This window comes from Lissotriton helveticus, chromosome 7, assembly GCF_964261635.1.
Source record: "Lissotriton helveticus chromosome 7, aLisHel1.1, whole genome shotgun sequence".
NCBI lineage: Eukaryota > Metazoa > Chordata > Amphibia > Caudata > Salamandridae > Lissotriton > Lissotriton helveticus.
Genome location: NC_136068.1, coordinates 712,196,672 through 712,214,955, shown reverse-complemented (window position 1 = coordinate 712,214,955; position 18,284 = coordinate 712,196,672). Strand labels below are relative to the sequence as shown.

General features: G+C 46.3%; 1 protein-coding gene across 2 annotated transcripts in view; it reads right to left on the bottom strand.

Moving 5' to 3' along the window:
• SFXN1 (sideroflexin 1) overlaps nucleotides 1–18,284 on the bottom strand; it is a 219,478-nt gene that overhangs the window by 91,243 nt on the left and 109,951 nt on the right. For both annotated transcript variants that reach the window (XM_078653032.1, XM_078653033.1), the window contains exon 3: nucleotides 12,994–13,166. In XM_078653032.1, the coding sequence (XP_078509158.1) occupies nucleotides 12,994–13,157 (164 nt within the window). In that variant the 5' untranslated portion in view covers nucleotides 13,158–13,166. The remainder of the gene's footprint in view (nucleotides 1–12,993; nucleotides 13,167–18,284) is intronic.

Genomic DNA, 18,284 nt, shown 5'->3' with positions numbered 1-18,284 from the left:
AGGACGAGAATAGGCAAAAAACAAAATAGAAATTATAAGTAACAAGGCAAGTGACCCCCTGACCACCAAGAGAAAGAATTGGCAGGTGACTGTAGCACATTTATGGCATTTGTCGCAGGAACAACTTGCAAAGAACTGGGTGGACAGATTAGCAGCACTGAAGCCCTATGTGGGGATCTTATAGTCCATTCTATATTGATCCACTGTGCTTACTTTATGAATTCCACAGAATTGAATTCCCACCATATCATAAAAAACAATGTGTTATAGAAGTGCAAACTTTTCCTGTAAGTGATCGAGGTTCGAAATCGCCTGGAGTCACACCATAGAGTGCAGTGTAATGATTATGCTTAATTTATTTATTTGTTTATTTGTGGATTTATTGAGCGCATACGAATCATCCCCGAAAGGATCTCTCGGCCCTATACAAGGAGAAAGATCGTGAGGATATGTATTCAAAAGAGCCATGTCTTCAACAGTTTTTTAAAATTGGTTAGTTCCCTGCAGGACCTGAGATTTTGTGGAAACATATTCCAATGGCTGGCTGCCAGGTAGGAGAAGGCTCTACCGCCAATATGTGCCTTCCGTATTTTCTGGGTGCACAGAAAATTGGAGTTGCTGGATCTCAGTTGTCGGGCTGGCTGATACCACCTGAGTTTATTCCTAAGGTAGGCCAGGCTCTTTCCCTGTAGTGATCTAAAAACTACACAGAGCATCTTAAAGATAGCTCTCTTCCTCACCGGGAGCCAATGTAGCTGATGCAGCAGTGGGGCTGATGGAGTCCTTGCCGGTTTGTTGAGGGCAAGGTGCACCGCCGTATTCTGCACTACCTGGAGTCGAGATAAAAGATCTTCCCTTGCTCCCACCAGCAGCGAGTTTCCATAATCCAGCCAACTCACCAGGAGTGACTGGATAAGGGTCTTCCTCGCTGACAAAGGGATCCACGGAAAGACCTTCCTAAGCATTCTCATGGTGCCAAAGCAGGCACCTGAGACTGTCTTGACCTGTTCCTAGATGGATAGCTTATTGTCTATCTTAATGCCCAAGTTCTTCGCACAACTCCTGAGTGCCGGGGTATCGCCCAGCTCAGTGGGCCACCACTCTGGGGACCAGATGGTCTCCGCCTTCCCAAACAGCAAGATTTCAGTTTTTGAGGAGTTAAGCTGTAGAAAAATTCCTCCTCATCCAGGTAGCGATGCTAGCCATGCAGCTTCTGAACCTTGATTGGGTGGATATAATATCCTCCCCAATCGGAACGATAACAGTAACAAAGAAAAGACAACATTGCTTGCACAATTGGGTGATTACCAACATGAGTGCCTGGTTATTCCCACCTGATTGTGAACTTTGTGCAGCCATGATTCTAAGGTAAATCTGCCTCCAATAATAAAATCACAGTACTATGCGAGGACAAATGGATTCAGTCTGAGACTGGAAGTCTACCAGTTGTATAGCACAAGTTACTTACCTTTGGTAACGATATATCTGTAAGAAACAGTAGTTAGTGTTAGATTCCTAACCTTAGAATATCCCCAGGCGTCAGACTGGATCGGGAAAGTTTTGCATAGCAGTACCCCTGCGCGTCGGTAGGTGTCGTCTGCGGCTTCGCGTCCGTCGTCGGAGTACTTGAACGCCACCCACGCGCGCTGACGTCAGTTCTTATACACAGCTTTTCCGCGCGAGGAACGCAGAACCATGATAAAAACCGACACTGGTGCCATGAAACTAGGGCTCTCAAAGGGGGGAACCTTAACACTAGATATCGGTCCGCAGAACGGGGAGGATGGGTGGGGCGGTAAGGAATCTAACACTAACTACTGTTTCTTACAGATATATCGTTCCCGAAGATAAGTAACTTGTGCATCTGAAAGAAACAGGTTAGTGTTAGATTCCTTACCTTAGAATAGATACCCCAGCAATACCAACCCCGGTGGTGGGTCTGCAAACCAATGATCACACCAGAAAGTCCTGGAGAACAGAACGGCCGAAAAAGCCGTCTCTCTGGACTTGGCTGTCCAGGCGGTAGTGTCTAGCGAACGTGTGCAGCGAGGCCCACGTAGCTGCCTGACAGATGTACTGCAAGGGACTCCCCGACCCAGGGCAGTAGTAGCCACCGTGGCCCGAGTGGAATGGGCCCTCAGTCCAACAGGAGGCTCCTTTTTAGCCAAAGAGTAGCATACCTTGATGCACAACACGACCCACCGAGAGATGGTCCGTTTGTGCACCGCCCGTCCCTTCTTAGCACCCACGTAACCAACAAAGAGTTGGTCGTCCACCCGGAACTGGCGTGTGCGGTCCAGATAGAACGAGAGCGCACATTTTGGGTCCAGACGGTGGAGCCTCTCTTCCTCTTTAGAGGGATGCGGAGGCGGAAAGAAGGTGGGCAAGGTGATGGACTGCCCGATGTGGAAGGCTGTGACTACCTTTGGCAGGAAAGAGGGACGCGTTCTCAAGACAACTTTGTCCGGATGGACAGAAAGAAAAGGAGGTTTGGAAGAAAGAGCCAGAAGCTCCCTCACCCTCCTGGCAGAGGTGATGGCAACCAGGAAGGCAGTCTTAACAGTGAGAAGACAAAGAGGGCAATTGTGAAGTGGCTCGAAAGGAGAGCACATCAAATAAGTAAGAACAAGATTCAAGTCCCACTGAGGCATCACGAAAGGAACAGGAGGAAAAATGTGAGTGATGCCCTTCAAGAATCTATGCACAACAGGGGACTTGAAAAGAGAAGGCTGATCAGGTAGCCTTAAAAAGGCTGAAATGGCAGAGAGGTAGCCCTTGATAGTGCCCAGAGCAGAGCCCTGCTGGGCAAGAGAAAGAAAAAAAGAGGAGAACCTCTGAAAGGGGGGCAGAAAGGGGATCCACAGCTTTTGCTGTGCATCATGCCACAAATTTGTTCCACCTGCAGGCGTATACCGATTTCGTGGTGGGACCCTGGCTGCCAGAATCACATCACAGACTTCAGGAGGCAATTCAAATGGCCTCAACTGCTGACGCTCAATCTCCACGCATGGAGGTGGAGGCTGGACAGGTTCGGGTGGAGGACCGTCCCCTGCTGCTGCGACAGAAGGTCCTCCTGAAAAGGCAGATGAATCGGGGGATCGACTGACATGGTGAGTAGCTCGGGATACCAGTATCTTTGTGCCCAGCCGGAGCCACAAGGGTGACTTGGGCCCGGTCTCGCCTGATCTTCTTCAGCACTCTGGGCAGAAGTGGTATAGGCGGAAAGGCGTACAACAGACCGCAGCTCCACTTGCGCCGAAAAGCGTCGCAGAGCGAGTGCCCCCTTGGAAATTCCAACGCGCAGAACTGATGACATTGCGAGTTCTCTTCGTGGTGAATAGATCTAACCAAGGCTCTCCCCACTGCTGAAAGAGACCTTGAGTCACGTCCGAGTTCAGACGCCATTAGTGATCCATCATGCACAGACGGCTGAGTTCGTCCGCCCTGGCGTTCAGGGAACCTGCCAGGTGTTGAACCACCAGGGTCACGCCCTGATGTTCCAGCCATTGCCAGATGCTCAGATCCTCCTGACACAGGGTCCATGACCCCACCCCGCCCTGTTTGTTGGAGTACCACATGGCGGTGATGTTGTCCGTGAACACCTGCACTACACTCCCCCAGACAGAGGGGAGGAATGCTTTCAGTGCAAGCCGGATCGCCCGTAGCTCCAGAAGGTTGATGTGGAGCCGGGACTCTGCCGGAGACCAGAGGCCTCTGATCTCCGCCTCTCCCATGTGGCCCCGCGAGCCCAGGAGGGACGCATCCATCACGACTACGTGCTCCGGTTGGGGTAGGGAGAGGGATCTGCCAAATCGCGGTCCGTGAGCCCCCACTGCAACTGTCTCGCTGTGCCCTCCGAGGTGAGGACGTAGTCGGACAGGTTGCCCTGATGCTGGCCCACTGAAACTTCAGGTCCCACTCGGAGCCCGCATCCGCCACCAGGCGTGATGCACCAGAAGGATGCAGGAGGCCATCAGCCCCAGAAGCTGCAGCGTCAACCTGACCGAGACCCGGGATAAAGGCTGAAAGATCGTAATCAGAGCCTGAATATCCCGAATCCACTGTTCAGGAGGATAAACCCGAAACCGCGCCGAGTCCAGAACCACTCCGATGAAGAGGAGCTTCTGAGAGGGTCACAGGTGTGACTTCGGCACATTGATGGAGAACGCCAGCAGGTGCAGGAGGTCGGCCGTAGTCTGGAGGTGGCTGACGATTGTCTGGGGCGAGCCCGCCTTCAACAACCAGTCGTCGAGATAGGGGAAGACTGGCACCCCTAATCTATGCAGATGAGCTTCGACCACCGCCATCACTTTCGTGAACACCCGAGGGGGGCTGGTAAGGCCGAAGGGGAGCACGGTAAACTGAAAGTGCTCGTGGCCTACCGTGAACCGCAGTTAGCGCTGGTGGGCCGGCAGGACGGGGATGTGAAAATACGCGTCCTGCAAGTCCAACGCCACCATCCAGTCTCCAGGGTCTAGGGCAGCTATGACCTGAGCCACAGTCAGCATCTTGAACTTCTCATTCCGGAGGAAGCCGTTGACGTTCCGCAGGTCCAAGATAGGGCCTAGGCCCCCTTTGCCCTTCGTGGGAACCAGAAAGTAGTGGGAGTAACAACCACACCCTTCTGGCCCAGGAACGCGCTCGATGGCCCCCTTGGCCAAGAGGGCTGTAACTTCCTCTTGCAGAAGTTGCAAGTGATCCCCCGACATGTGGTGGTACTGCGGTGGCATGGCTGGAGGGGTCGCCTCGAAGGGGAGGGAGTAGCCCCTTCGGACGATTTGCAGCACCCACCTGTCCGACGTGATGGTGCGCCAGTGGAGGAGGTGATGGCGAACCCTGCCCCCCACTGGCGTCAAATGGGCCTGAAAGCTCGGAATAGGAGGGTTTTGAGGCGGATGCAGCGGGGGTGGATGTGGACTGGCCTCGCTGCTGTCCCGTGGCACTGCGACAGTGGTTACCACGTCCGCCGCCGCGCTGGATGTTAGTCTGCGGCCCGTGACTGGCAGGACGTGAGGGGGCGCCCTTTCCTTGGCCACGAAAGGAGCGAAAGGCAGAAGTTTGCTGGCGCTGGCCCGACAGGCCCAAGGACTTGGCTGTAGCCCTGGAGTCCTTGAAAAGCTCAAGCGCACTGTCTGCCTTGTCGCCAAAGAGGCGACGGCCATCAAACGGCATGTCAATGAGGGAATTCTGGACATCAGCCGAAAAGTTGGCGGGCCTCAGCCAGGTGTGGTGACGACCCGCGACCGTCGTGGAAATCGCCCTGCCCAGCGAGTCCGTGGTATTCAACCCACATCAGATAGAGTACCGTGCTGCATCTCGCCCTTCCGCGAGGGCTTGAGCGAGTTTGACCCGGGGCTCCTCCGGGCAACCTGGCAGCATGTCCGCGACCATGTCCCACAGAGAGTGGGTGTAACGGCCCAAAAGGCAAGCGGTGTTGACCGACCGCAACCCCAAACTGAGCGAGGAGAACAGCTTCTTACCGAACTGCACATACCTTTTGGATTCCCGATCAGGTGGAGCAGTTGGGAATGCGGTCTGGGAGTTAGAGGCCTGGATAACCAGGCTCTCGGGGTGGGGTGGGTGGACAGTAAGCTAGGGTCACCCGGGGCCGGGCGGTGGCACCTGGTCACGTTCAATCTACAGGGTGACCTATAGCGGGCCTGGACCAAGTGCCCAACAGAAAGTCAGTAAGGGCCTCATTAAATGGCAGTAGAGGCTCCGAAGAGCTAGGCCTGCGGTTTAAGGACCTCAGTGAGGAGGTTAGTCCTCAAAACCGCGACGGGGAGCTCAAGACCCAACGCCTTGGCCACCCTCGTCAGCACCACGCTGCAAGCAGCCCCCTCCTCTGTAGCCACGGTAGGAGGGGAGACAAAGCCAGTGTCGGGCGAAGTGTCCAAACCACTGGCCTCCCCTAGATCCACTGCCCAGTCCCGATACTACTGGCACTCCCGTGCCAGAGGGTCCTCAGACCCCTCCCAATCCTCCTCGTCTCCCATCTCCTGATAGTCAGGTGCAAAAGATGGGGCCGGATCATAGAAGAATTGCTCTTCTCTCGGCGTCAAATGCGGATCCGGACCGAGGGAGGGACTGGGGACGACGTCGTCCGGGGACGGCGTCGGGGGTTACACCCTGGGGGTCGGTGCCGGCGGAGTGGTCGTAAGGTCGACCAGCGGCGACCCAGATCCGGAGGGGCCCTGCGGCGTCGGGACTGGAGTCGTTGATGGCGCCGGGGCAGAAGCACTCGACGGCACCGGGGCCGAAACACCCGGCCCGCTTGGTCTCCCAGCCGGGGCCGCGAGGCCCGAAGGCGCCACAGCGGGACCCGACGGAGTAGAGAGTGACCTCATGGCCATGAGGAAGGCATCGATCTCCTCCGGCGTCGCGTTCAGTACAGGGACCGGTGGGTATGGAGTTGGCAGCGGAGCCTGCGGCGCATGGGCGGTGTCGCCTGAACCACGGCCGCATCGCGCGAGCGTCGGGGGGAGTCGAAAGAGCGATGTCGTTTCTTCGACTTCTTGTGGCTCTTACCTGAGGACTTGGAGCCCGACGAATGGTGTCGACTCGCCGAGCTGCGATGGCTGTGGCCCTGCGACTGGTCCTTCGACCTCCTCCTCGACCTAGACTGTGAACGGCGCGGGCCGACTGCCGGAGCTCGAGGCACTTACGGGACCGCTCCCGCCGAGCCTTCGATGTCAATACCCGGCTGTCGGGCCACGACTTGTCGTCATGGTCAGCCACAAGGCAATACAGACACCGGCGATGGGGTTCGGTAACCGACATCAGTCGGTTGCAATCGGCACAGGGCTTGAACCCAGGCATCCCTACCGGCACCGATAGTCTTACGACTCAAAACAGGATCAAAAAGATCGAAAAAGTTAGTCAAAAAGTGACTAAGGAGTACTGCGTACCATCCGATTGGAAACGTGCCATGGTAGTTCCCCTCTTAATGAAACCCTCACTAGATCCCTCCAAACCTGAGAATCTCTGTTACCTTTGTTAGCTAAGGTTGCCGAAAAATATGTCAATCAGCAGTAGATGAATTCTGTGGAAGAGAAGGAACTACTACATGACAACCAGTCCAGTTTCAGACTGCTATTAAGCACAGAATCTGCCCTCTTATTTGCTTCCAAGTCATTGCGCCTGTCTGCTGATGAGGGCAAGACAGCTGCCTTGGTCATGCTCGACTTAAGTGCAGCTTTTGACATGTTGTGCTACAGTCTGCTATTATAACAGTTATGGAGGCTTGGTGTGGGGGGCTGTGTACTGGTTGGATTGCGGACTTTCTCCAAGGAAGGACCTTTCAAGTTTTTCAGGCGGCCTATACCTCCAAGATACTGCCTCTGCAGCAGGGAGTGCCACAGGGCTCGGCCCTGAGTCTGACCTTATTTAATTTGCATATGCGCCGCATTGCAAAAGTAATTGAGTGCCATGGCATTAAAATTGTATCCTACGCTGATAACACCCAATTGATCATAACTTTGACGTAGGACAATAACAAAGCCACAGACTATTTTAGAGTATGTCTGGCAGACCTGGCAAATGAATAGATTACTGTTTCCTTCGGCAAAATTGAAATCTTGGTGGTAGGAAAACAACCTTCTTTATGGTCTACTGCCAGTGGCCGAATGAATTAGGCCCTATGCCCACTCCTAAACCAAAAGTGAAAAACCTTGCCATCTGGTTTGACTCCACCTTATCTTTTGATTACCAGATTTCCGCTCTTTCTGGAATCTGCTTTGGAACATTAAGGATGATACAAAAAAATCTAAGGGCTCCTGCCGGATTCTGCCAAAAAAAAAAACTAACCCACACACTTTTATTGATTACTGCAATGTGCTCTACTTCGGGGCCTCCAAGGGCAGGTTACAAATGCTCCAGAGGGTGAAAAATGCTGCGGCATGTTGGCTCCTCTTCCATTGGCACAGATCTTGCTAATCTTCATTGGTTTCCTGTTGAGGATTGAATTTCTCTCAAAGCTCTATGCTTCAGTCATAGAATCGTCAATTAGAAAGGGCCTCGCTGTCTATTCCCTCTGATTAAAACCTATCTTCCAAGACGATGCTTGAGATCTTCAGGGACTGTTCGGACAGTGATCCATAAAATCCGTAGAGTATGTCTAGGTGGCAGTTCCTTCAGTTTCTTGGCTGCCAGACTTTGGAATTTGCTCCCTATAAATCTTAGACTAGAACTCTCTGCAAGTCCTCACCATAAAAAGACATACAATTTGTGTACAGCATGCTACCATGGCCAGAACAGAGTGTCTCTTGAGAGTTGCTTTCTCCAGTTACTATTTGGCACTTGCTGCCTCGTTGACAGTATGACCTGTGGGCCCAAACAATAAAATATTTTTGGGGTGTTGGTATGCTCTAGTAAGCACACAATGTCGGGTTTGAACCAGTAAAGCTCAGCTTTAAAATGCGATTGTCTGGCTTGGACATTTTGGTCTTTGACATTAAGCATAACCGTACATAATGCATGTAACACAATTTTAGTTGACGTGGTCCATATTGTTCACAATCTCTTGCCATTTTAGATTTTCATCCTTCAGCCTTAAACCATACACAGCACCAACCCAGTATATTAATGGCCTGCACCATATCATTATCACCAACTCTTCCTAGACCTCTCTCTCAAGACAACTCCACTTCACTTATGCCAATGAAAGCTACCCATAACCTAGCTGCTAACAGGAGCCTTATTGGTTCATGGTGTCCCCAATCGCATCTACGACCAGTATTTAAAATCTCTCAAACTATAATGTCTCTTATTCTTTAGCCAGTTAACCCCACAACTTGAAGGAAGTGTGTGATGTCTGCTTAATACATAGGCTAGACAAACACTGAACACAAAAAATTACATAAATACTAGTGAAATATTCTCTAACTTACTTTTGACTTTCAGGGAGGATCCTCCATCGAGCAAGCTCTTGCAGATAGGTAATGGCTCACACTACTTAAATGGTTCAATAAGTTAGTGTGAATGCCCATTTGTGGGGAAACCAATGTTACACCTAAAGATAAAACTTTGACTTTAAAGTGGTACCGTTTGATCAAATTGGACAGCAGCAGACAATTTTTACTGAATAAAAAATCTGTTAAGAAAAGAGAATGTATGAATGCTGCTTTCAGGATTTAACTAGAAGGGGAACCAATGAACATGCTGAACTTTTGTTTAAAGTTGACAGTGATTCCGTTAAAAATGTGTTAAAGTATAGTTTAAACTAACTTACAGATGCCTGGCTTGTCCGCACCCCTCTTTAATGCCTTGGAGTTGGAAGCTCTGGAGTGGTCCTACGACCATCAGAAATGTTGCACTAGTCTCAACCCGATATAGAACCAGGAGATTAACAGTTACTCCTCCAGGGAGATTCTATTGGGGGGGGGGGGAAGAAAAGCCTTCTAGGATCCGATAGGTATCTCTGCAACATAGGCCAACTGAAGTTGCTCATCCTCCACTTCCACCTGGACCCCATGTTATTCAGGTTATTCTATCTAGGTATAGCAACTGCAGCAACCTTCCTGTAACGCTCGATCTTGAAATCTACTGCATAGAGAAGCACTGGTTGTTGGAGAGGTCATTGGCTGGTAGAGGTTTCAATAACTTGAATGCTGAACTGTGTTTTATTTGAGAGAGCAACAATGTTGAGTGGCTTTCACTAACCTGAACGGCTACCACCAGATTGTCTCTGATGATATTGTGTGACTAACATCCGCATGGAATCAATCAAACCCAGATCTGGTGTGCGGTTACCCCTCCTACTTCATATCCCCTTCAGCCTCCCAGAGTCCTAATTTTTCAAATGGAAATGATTGACTTTTTTAAAATTTCTATTTAGCAACATTCAAACAGCAAACCTACAACATTATTAAAGACTCAAGATGAGGTGTAAATAGGACCAGCCATAATCAGCTTGGCAGGCATGCACAAAATCTCTAGGAAACCCTAGTGACAGTTACAGGAAGTAAAAATTGAGCCTAGTTCTCAGTTTGTAGATTCAGTTTGCGCTGGGGCTGTGAATCATCAGAATGTCAAGACTTAAGATATTGTAGATTGCTGGCTTACTCAGTATTTACATTTATAACATCTGAGGTAAAAGATATATCTATAGAGACTTCTTTGGTTATTAAAGAGGCAACTAAGGCGACTGAGGCCAAGGATATAAATTTAGGCATATGAATGTCTGAACTATTTTTAAATAATCCACTGAATCAGCCCCAGACTTGGGAGGCTGGAAGAAAGGATGGTGAATCCTCCAGCATATCCACAGCTTGGGAAGTGTAGGCATAGGCATAGAGGAAAAACAAAAGTTATGAAGCTAACTGCAAAGATTCACCCAGGAAACAATCAGAGAAAGTGGAGTTTTGATTTGTTCATAATGGAGTTCTCCAATGGAGGGGCACTATGAGGTATGATATGGCTAAGTGAACTTCAATGGATCCAATATCATAAAATACTTCCTCTATTGGTAATGTTGACAATCATCTACCCTACCATAGCTTGGTACTTCTTCAGATGCCGCTAATATCTTTAAGAAGACATCTGATGTGAGTTTAGCGAGCAGAATCCAGTGGTAAAGCTGACTCGTTATTATCTCAGTAAATGAGCAACAAACGCATTTTGAGGCAAACTCCCTTCAAAAGGGTCAGGAGCTGAGGAGGGAGCATGATCGCTTTATAGGCAATAATTGTCAGCAAGAGACAATGTCCAACATACCAGAATATATAGTGAAAGTAGTCAGAGAAAAGAAAAGAAGCAATGGCTACTTCATTGACTTCCAATGTAGAATAATTGGATGCTAAAGGTGATTAGTGATTTGACAGGGTAGAGGAAAGCAAACAAAGACTATCAGATACAATGGATCACTGCATGGATGATCACGTTAATGCATCCTCACTAAATAAAGAATTGGTGCAAACAAATTAAATACAAAGAAGAGGATCTAGAGTATCACTTGCACTATGACTTGTTAAGGATCACAAACATAGGAAACCCCTTGTAAGAGTTGATAAAAAGACATTTGCCTAGAATTCACACGTGACTTCAGTATTACATGAGCACTCAATATTCCATTTCAATAGCCAAGACAGACTGCATATCCGCCAACGATTTTGTGATATTCTTCCGTCTTTATGATAAAGGAGCAAACTTTGTCAAGGTCAATAACAGCCAAAATATAAAAAGTGAATAATGAATTTGACTTAGTATTTTTAGATATAGCACTTAAAACTACCAAAAGAAGAAAGTAACTTTTAATCCCTAATAAGTGAAAATAAAAGACTTTGGAAAATGGCAGAATGAACATTTTTTCCAGATATTGAATCAACCCACAGCAGTCACAACAAGAAGTAATTTTATGCGGTTATGTAATCTTCTGATGGTTTAACAGTTGATTTAATGTATAGTACAGGATGAAGGAATCCCCCCCTTAGAAAGAAAAGTTTAAGCTAGTGAAAATAAAAGACTTTGGAAAATGGCAGAATTACCATTTTTTCCAGATATTGAATCAAACTACAGCAGTCACAAAAAGAAGAAATGTTATGCTGTTATGTAATCTTCTGATGGTTTAACCGTTGATTTAATGTATAGTACAGGATGAAGGAATCCCCCCTTAGAAAGAAAAGTTTAAGATAGGTGCTACAACTTGGCACCAACTGGACAAGAGAAGGATCCCGACAACAGGGCCCTCAATTGCAGTTATTTAGGGGAAGGGCAAATGGGAGAGGAGGATCAAGTTCATTAACTGGGGCAGGTACAGGGGAGAGAAAGAAAAGAAAATCATCTAGGAATTGAAAGTAGCTCAAAAGTCCTAGAAATCTGATATTGTATTGCAATGCCAATACAGGTTAGAGTTGGGTCTCTGGTGGTTATTTCTTTCAATGCAAAAGTCTTGAATAATTCTTGCAAGAAGAAAGCATTGATGGCCTGGTTTAAAGACAATGACCCATATATTACTTTGTTGCCAGGAAACATACTGTGTGAAACCTAAAAAGCAAATAAAATGACTATTGATTTGGAAATCTTATTTTTCTTTGGCGCAGGTTACTCACAGTGATGCTGCAATTATTTTTAGAAGAGGGTTAGATACATACGTACATTAGAATCCTCTATATATTCACTGAAAGTAGACAGGTTGTGGTTAACGTCTGTGTATATATATATATATATTTTTTTTTTCTCCCGGGTTGCCCCAGAGCTTTAGAGACGCCACTCCAACAGCAGGGTGTTCAATCGAACCTTTAATTCAATAAGCAGCACACCTTTAGCTAGTCCAATTATCATGCCCTGACGCGTTTCGGTGACACTTCACCTTATTCATAGGGCGGGGCTCTAAAACAAACCGTTGATCATACACCACAACCATTAATTTACCCTAGGCATGCTCTCATCAGTGAAAAGCATGCTGGGGGTTGTAGTGCTAATCTTTCCCTAGACAGGGTCCACGTATTTGTCCCATAAGAAAGCGTTATGGAACAGCATAATTTGAAATGTTGTCGTGATTATAGAGCTGATGTCATTTAAAATGGTCCTCTCCGTTTAACTAGCACTTGCACTTTGTTAGCATCCAATTGCATGCGGTCCCCTTTTTCCTTGATTGATTGTATTTTATTATGAATTTTAAATATTTATGTGTACATTTGTTTTAATAATTGTATACTTTTATGATTCTATTGTTGAATCGAAATAAAGTTCAATGACTTGACTTTAGAGAAAAAGTGCTAAGTTCCAGAACGCAGGGTCATATCTATTGGGAATGAAACTTCACAAAATAATATTTAAACTAGCAGGCAAATACGACACACGAGCAATAAACTGTTTACTTATGCCAATTTTTTGTGTGTTTTTAAAGCATCGAAAAATGTCTTACTGCAAGACTACACAGGAATATATCATAGCTATATTTGAACGTATCTCAAATCGTAGTCTGCTTCAAAATAGCTTTTATTGACCATAAACTTGACACAATAAGGTGAGAAACAACTCCTCTTTCCATACCTGTAATCGTGCACAATCTGTCTTGCATGCTCCAGACGTTCATTGGACAGCAGGATATTTCGGGGGTCAGTTACGGTGAAGAAATGCTTGGCTCGTCCTACAAATGTGCCCTGGTTCCACCGCGGCTCTTTGATGTTGATGTTAAATGGGATTTCCACTGACATCTTCAGAATCTATAAATAAAAATACACACAGACTTACTTTTAAAGTTTGAATTTACCAAACAGGTAGCATTCAATGCCCCAACTCATGTGGACATTTTTGAGGCCTTCATTACTTGGGAAGTGAAATCAGTGAGAAGCAAGTTAAATGTCCTTATGTGCATTGTACTATAATAGGTCAGATAATGCCTTTAAAAGGTTGGTAAATGCCACAAGAATTTCCCTAAAGTTCCACACAGAGACCAAAACGTCAAAAGTGCATAGGATCAAGTCTTCAATCCTTGATGCACAAGGCACAATTTTTAAACTCCAGTAAACATAAAACCACGAACACAAGCCTCTCAAATAGCTGGCTGGTCACGTGACAAGAATTTCCATCCATGAATCATTTCATAAACCACTTGTCATACAGAGTCTCTTCTGTAAAGCCCGTCATTTCCCGCGGGACTTTTAAATGTCACAAAAATTTAACAGGAAGGCATATCATGCTGACTTCTTGCTAAGTCCCACAGGAGTCAAGCCACTTTCGACAGCAAATGCCGTATCAGAGTCAACTCTGGTATTTCAGGGAACCTTACATTTTCAAAAAATCCAGGCATGCCAAAATAAAGAGCGTTATGGCCTACCTACTGGGTGCATGCAATCATACAATTCTAGATTATTGGTATTTTCATTCAAACAAGACTTAACAAAAAAAGGCTCAACCCGCCTAATTGATGGTGTGCCACACTATCAATGTTACAAACTCACCCTGCAATAAAATCGACATAGAAATGTATCACAGACATAATATCGAATCAAGAAATACGGTCAAGGAAAGCACTCCTTTAATATTAACTCCACAAGGACTATATTGCTGAGGCAGATATCCTAGTCTTTACATATTTCAGGATAATTTTCTGACAACCAGATTGTGGTACACCACCACCTAAATCACACCTTCTTGTGACCATTCCATTCATCAAAGGGAGACTGGTGTGGCTAGGAGGTGGAGGAGGAAGGAGGAAAAGAATGCCTGACCTCTGGGCTGGCTGACAAGCATTTTTGCAGACTCAGCAGCACAAGATGACTGATTATTGCCCTGGACCTTGTTCAGGCCTTGTTTGAACAAATGAGGTTTTCTGATTCGAAGCCGGGGAGAGACGGTGTCAGTTCTGTTCCATTAACCACGGGCACGCTAGGTCAATACATCTCTCTATAGCATTCGTGGGCACCTACTGCAAGGCTGTTACACTGGACCTGCTGGATGGCACGCCCGTGTCTACGGTTACATAGAGGAAATATCATTTGATTCTGCAAATGTCAACAAAGCATGAAGCCATTTTAGCAAATCATAATTCCTCTCTACATGAAGCAGAGCTGGCTGAATATATATCACGGTACCCAGGGCTGTTTCACTCAGCTAACAGAAATAACAAACAAAAAACAATAGAATACATCACTAATACCAAGAGGTCTGCTTTACACGATAATAACCGTTGTGTATACAGAAATTGATTGGACTTGTACATAGGTTCACAACTCTAGGAACTTAAGGTTTTATGTAACACAGACCCTATCCAACAAGACACACTTTTGCACTCATAAACATAGTGGCCAGAGAACTATACGTGATGTATTTATTCTTTGACAGCACGTATCCTCTCTCTAAGCGCTGGCAGTTTTTCCAAATATGGGGTAAGATGCACGAGTGTTCAGGTGTCTCCCACAATCATACAATTTGCTTAAATTTGAAAGCAGGGATTAAAACTCAAGTCTCTTCGATCTATTGCCAACATTTGCAGAATGGCAGGAAGTGGGTAATGGGACCCTGGTAACAACAGGCGCAGCACGCTTTAAAAATGTCTATTTGTTGAAGGGGTGGGTGAGGGAGTGGAGGAGAGAACTATCCAGTTTTTGTTTATAGCACCTTTTGACAGGTAGGGAAACCTGATTTTAACTTCTAACTAAGTCATATCCAAGCATACATTGTTGCCCACAATGTCAGGTGCATAATATTTTAGAGAAAGGAACATGTGTAACATTAGAAATGACATGTTCCACCAGTAACTAGACCCAAAACGACATTGCCTCTCTTACGACAGCAACAGGCGCATACGAAAGTCAAAATATAGATGTAGTCTGTAACTGCTGACCTGTACCAGCTACTATCTCCATTCAAACACTAATTTTTATATTTAACGAAAATCCAGTTTAATGTTAAAGTTAGATTATTATTAAATATATAGGAAATGTACCAATGACGAAGTTACCTTTACCTGCCTGAAGCTGCAGGAGGCTAATTTATATTATTAGCCTTATAGCCACTACTCACCTGTTCTTGGCGTGATTTATGTGTGAAAGAGGTATGAAAACTGCTCCCAGAGTAGAAACAATGGCCTGGCAGCAGGAAGGTGTTTTCTCCTCCTTGTAGGAAGCCCAATTCGGGTGGACCCAGGAACTTCATTAACATCCTGCACAGTCACAAGCAAATGTTGTGTTACCTGGAACTGTCGGCCTTTGGCTCCCGCAGATAGGCTGGCACCAAACCCAGTTGGAGGCAAGCTACCACCAAAACTGGTTGTGAGTGATCACAGAGGAGGGGGCTGCATATTACTCTGACCACAACTCTGGGTGGTCATGCAGGCTCTGCACAAGGTAGAAAGGGTATCTCCATTTTAAATTCTGAGACTATGGCGCACTGTGGGATTGTTGTAGTATGGCAAACAGAACTGCTAAAAAAGTGGGTAGGGTTACTTCCAGGAACCTTTGCCCCATTGGTCAGTGAGTGCCCAGGAGTCTCCCCCATCCACTAGCCAGACCCAGGCATTAATGTGGCACCACAAGACACCTCATCAGAATACCTTTTGGTGCTGCGAGAAAACAAATGAGAGTGCACTTGCTGTCTGAGACCTGTTAGGAGACCTGACGGACGGGACCTGGTCCCACTTGTACCCAATGGCAACAGGGATACAATAAGCTGCAAAAGCCTTTTCCCTGAAGTGCCCACGCTGACCAGTACCAACTGGACCTGGACAGGACCCGGTTATTGACTTCTGCCTGACTGCCCAAGGACCGAAATACCTCCCCTCAAGCCTTGGGGCCTCAGAAGTGTACTTATTCGGTTGTTTGAGCACTAGAAGAAAGATTGGCACCTTTTGAAACCTTTTCCTTCACAACTCCAGCAAGACAAGCCAGAAAAATTATCCGACCAGCGGCTCCACAGAGTTAGATTGGATTTTTGATATATCCCACTCAAATCTTAGAAAGATTTCAGTGAGAAATAGCCAAATGCTCCAGACCAACCTGCTTCAGGCTTCGACAGCGGTAGCCAAAGTTTCAGTGGCGAACCGCTTTGGAAGGACTTTTCTTCTCAAAAAGGGCATTCTGCATTGGGACAAAAAGTGCCAAAGACCCTTCTGAATTGGGTATTACAACATGTTTTGGCATGAATCAACTTGATGAACCTAACCCAAGCTCCCTTGCAGTCAGCCTCAAATCAAACCTAGGTCCAGGTCTTCTATTAACATTGAATAACATTGGTGCTGGTTGGCGATATTTTCATTTAAATCTTTTATAAATCATGTCTCTGGTTCCCTTTAATGGACTTTTTGTGATTTTGTGTCACTTTACTTATTTCATTTTTCTCCATTTCTAAACTGGAGTGGGATTTTTAACGTGTTGTATGTTTGATTTTAACTGTTTTAGTACCTTTAAATGCTTTACAAATTTTCTTTAAGTCAAGCCTCGCTGCCCTGTGTCACTGCTAACTAGGGGTAAGCTCAGGATTACATTATTGAAACTTTTTTAGACCTAACAGGTTAGTGACATTATTACTTGTGGTAGACTACCATACCCCACAATTCGAATTCACTTTCTTCCACCCATGTACAGAAAATAGACAAGTGGCTCTGGATATGGGCCTTCTCACTGCTGATGAAAAACTACTATCATGAACAGTGACCAATGTGGAATCTGTCCTTGTATGACCCACTGTGTGATATGTACCCATTCAAATGGCAGAATTAAAGGAATGTATTAGATGCTTGAACAATACATCCGAAGATTCAGAATGAAGGTTTAGAAGAAATAACATGCTCATTATTGGGCTACTGGTGAAAACTAAAGGAGCTAGCTTAAAATTGATTCTTGAGGGCTCTTTTAGTCACAGGACAACGCCTCAAACTCTGTCCACCTTCTTCACAGTAGAGAGAGCTTATAAAGTTCATGTAACACTTCCGCCTTGGGGGAATATATACCAAGTTGGTGCTCCCCTGCCTGCAAGACTGCAGAAACTGGTATTATTTATTACACACAGCATTGCAACATGGCCCTCAAAAAGGTGTAAACAACACCATTCTAATGCACCCTGATTGCACAGCACAGTACAGGCCTAACACAACCCTTTCCAAGTACCCAAATACACGCTTCGAGGGATGAATGTTAAATACATACTTAATGTTCTTGTGAAAAGAAAAATAAATACTAGGGACGAATCAGTGTTCTTTCAAAAGGATGGAAATGAGTCAACAGATATGCGACCGAGAAATAGTGTCCACTACAACAGAACAAAGAAAGCACCACCACAGGAGGAGGAACAGAAAATTGGCAAAAGATGCTTGTAAACTCTATGTACAAATCAAAGCTGGAAAGCAAAAGGCAAAAGTGGAGCTTCATGTATGGAAAATGGCAACCTCATTCAGAGAATTGCGAACAGGCAATGGCATCTGGAACAGGCAGGCACTGAAGTGTACGAAAAAAGGTAATCTGCCTTAGACAGCTGATGACTTTGACCAGGCATCATGTAGATAATGGCTGTTAGATGTGCATAGCAGACTAAACCTCACGAGCAGACAACTCTCGATATATGCATTCAGCTGTGCACAGCAGGGGATGATCGCAGGACTTGGCCTTCAGCCAGGCCTGTGCTACAGACACACTGCAGCATCACTATGCGAGGCCTTTCGCCAAGTGCAGAGGGGGTTGGCTAATGGACCTACCTTTTTCCACTATCCCCAATAACTGTGCCCCCTCCATTCGCAAGTCTTATATGTATGAAACATTATATTAAATGCTGTCGGCCTAATTTTCAAACTTCCTGCCAAATTTCAGTCTGATTCTTCAAACAGCTCCAAAGTTGTCAAAGAATGA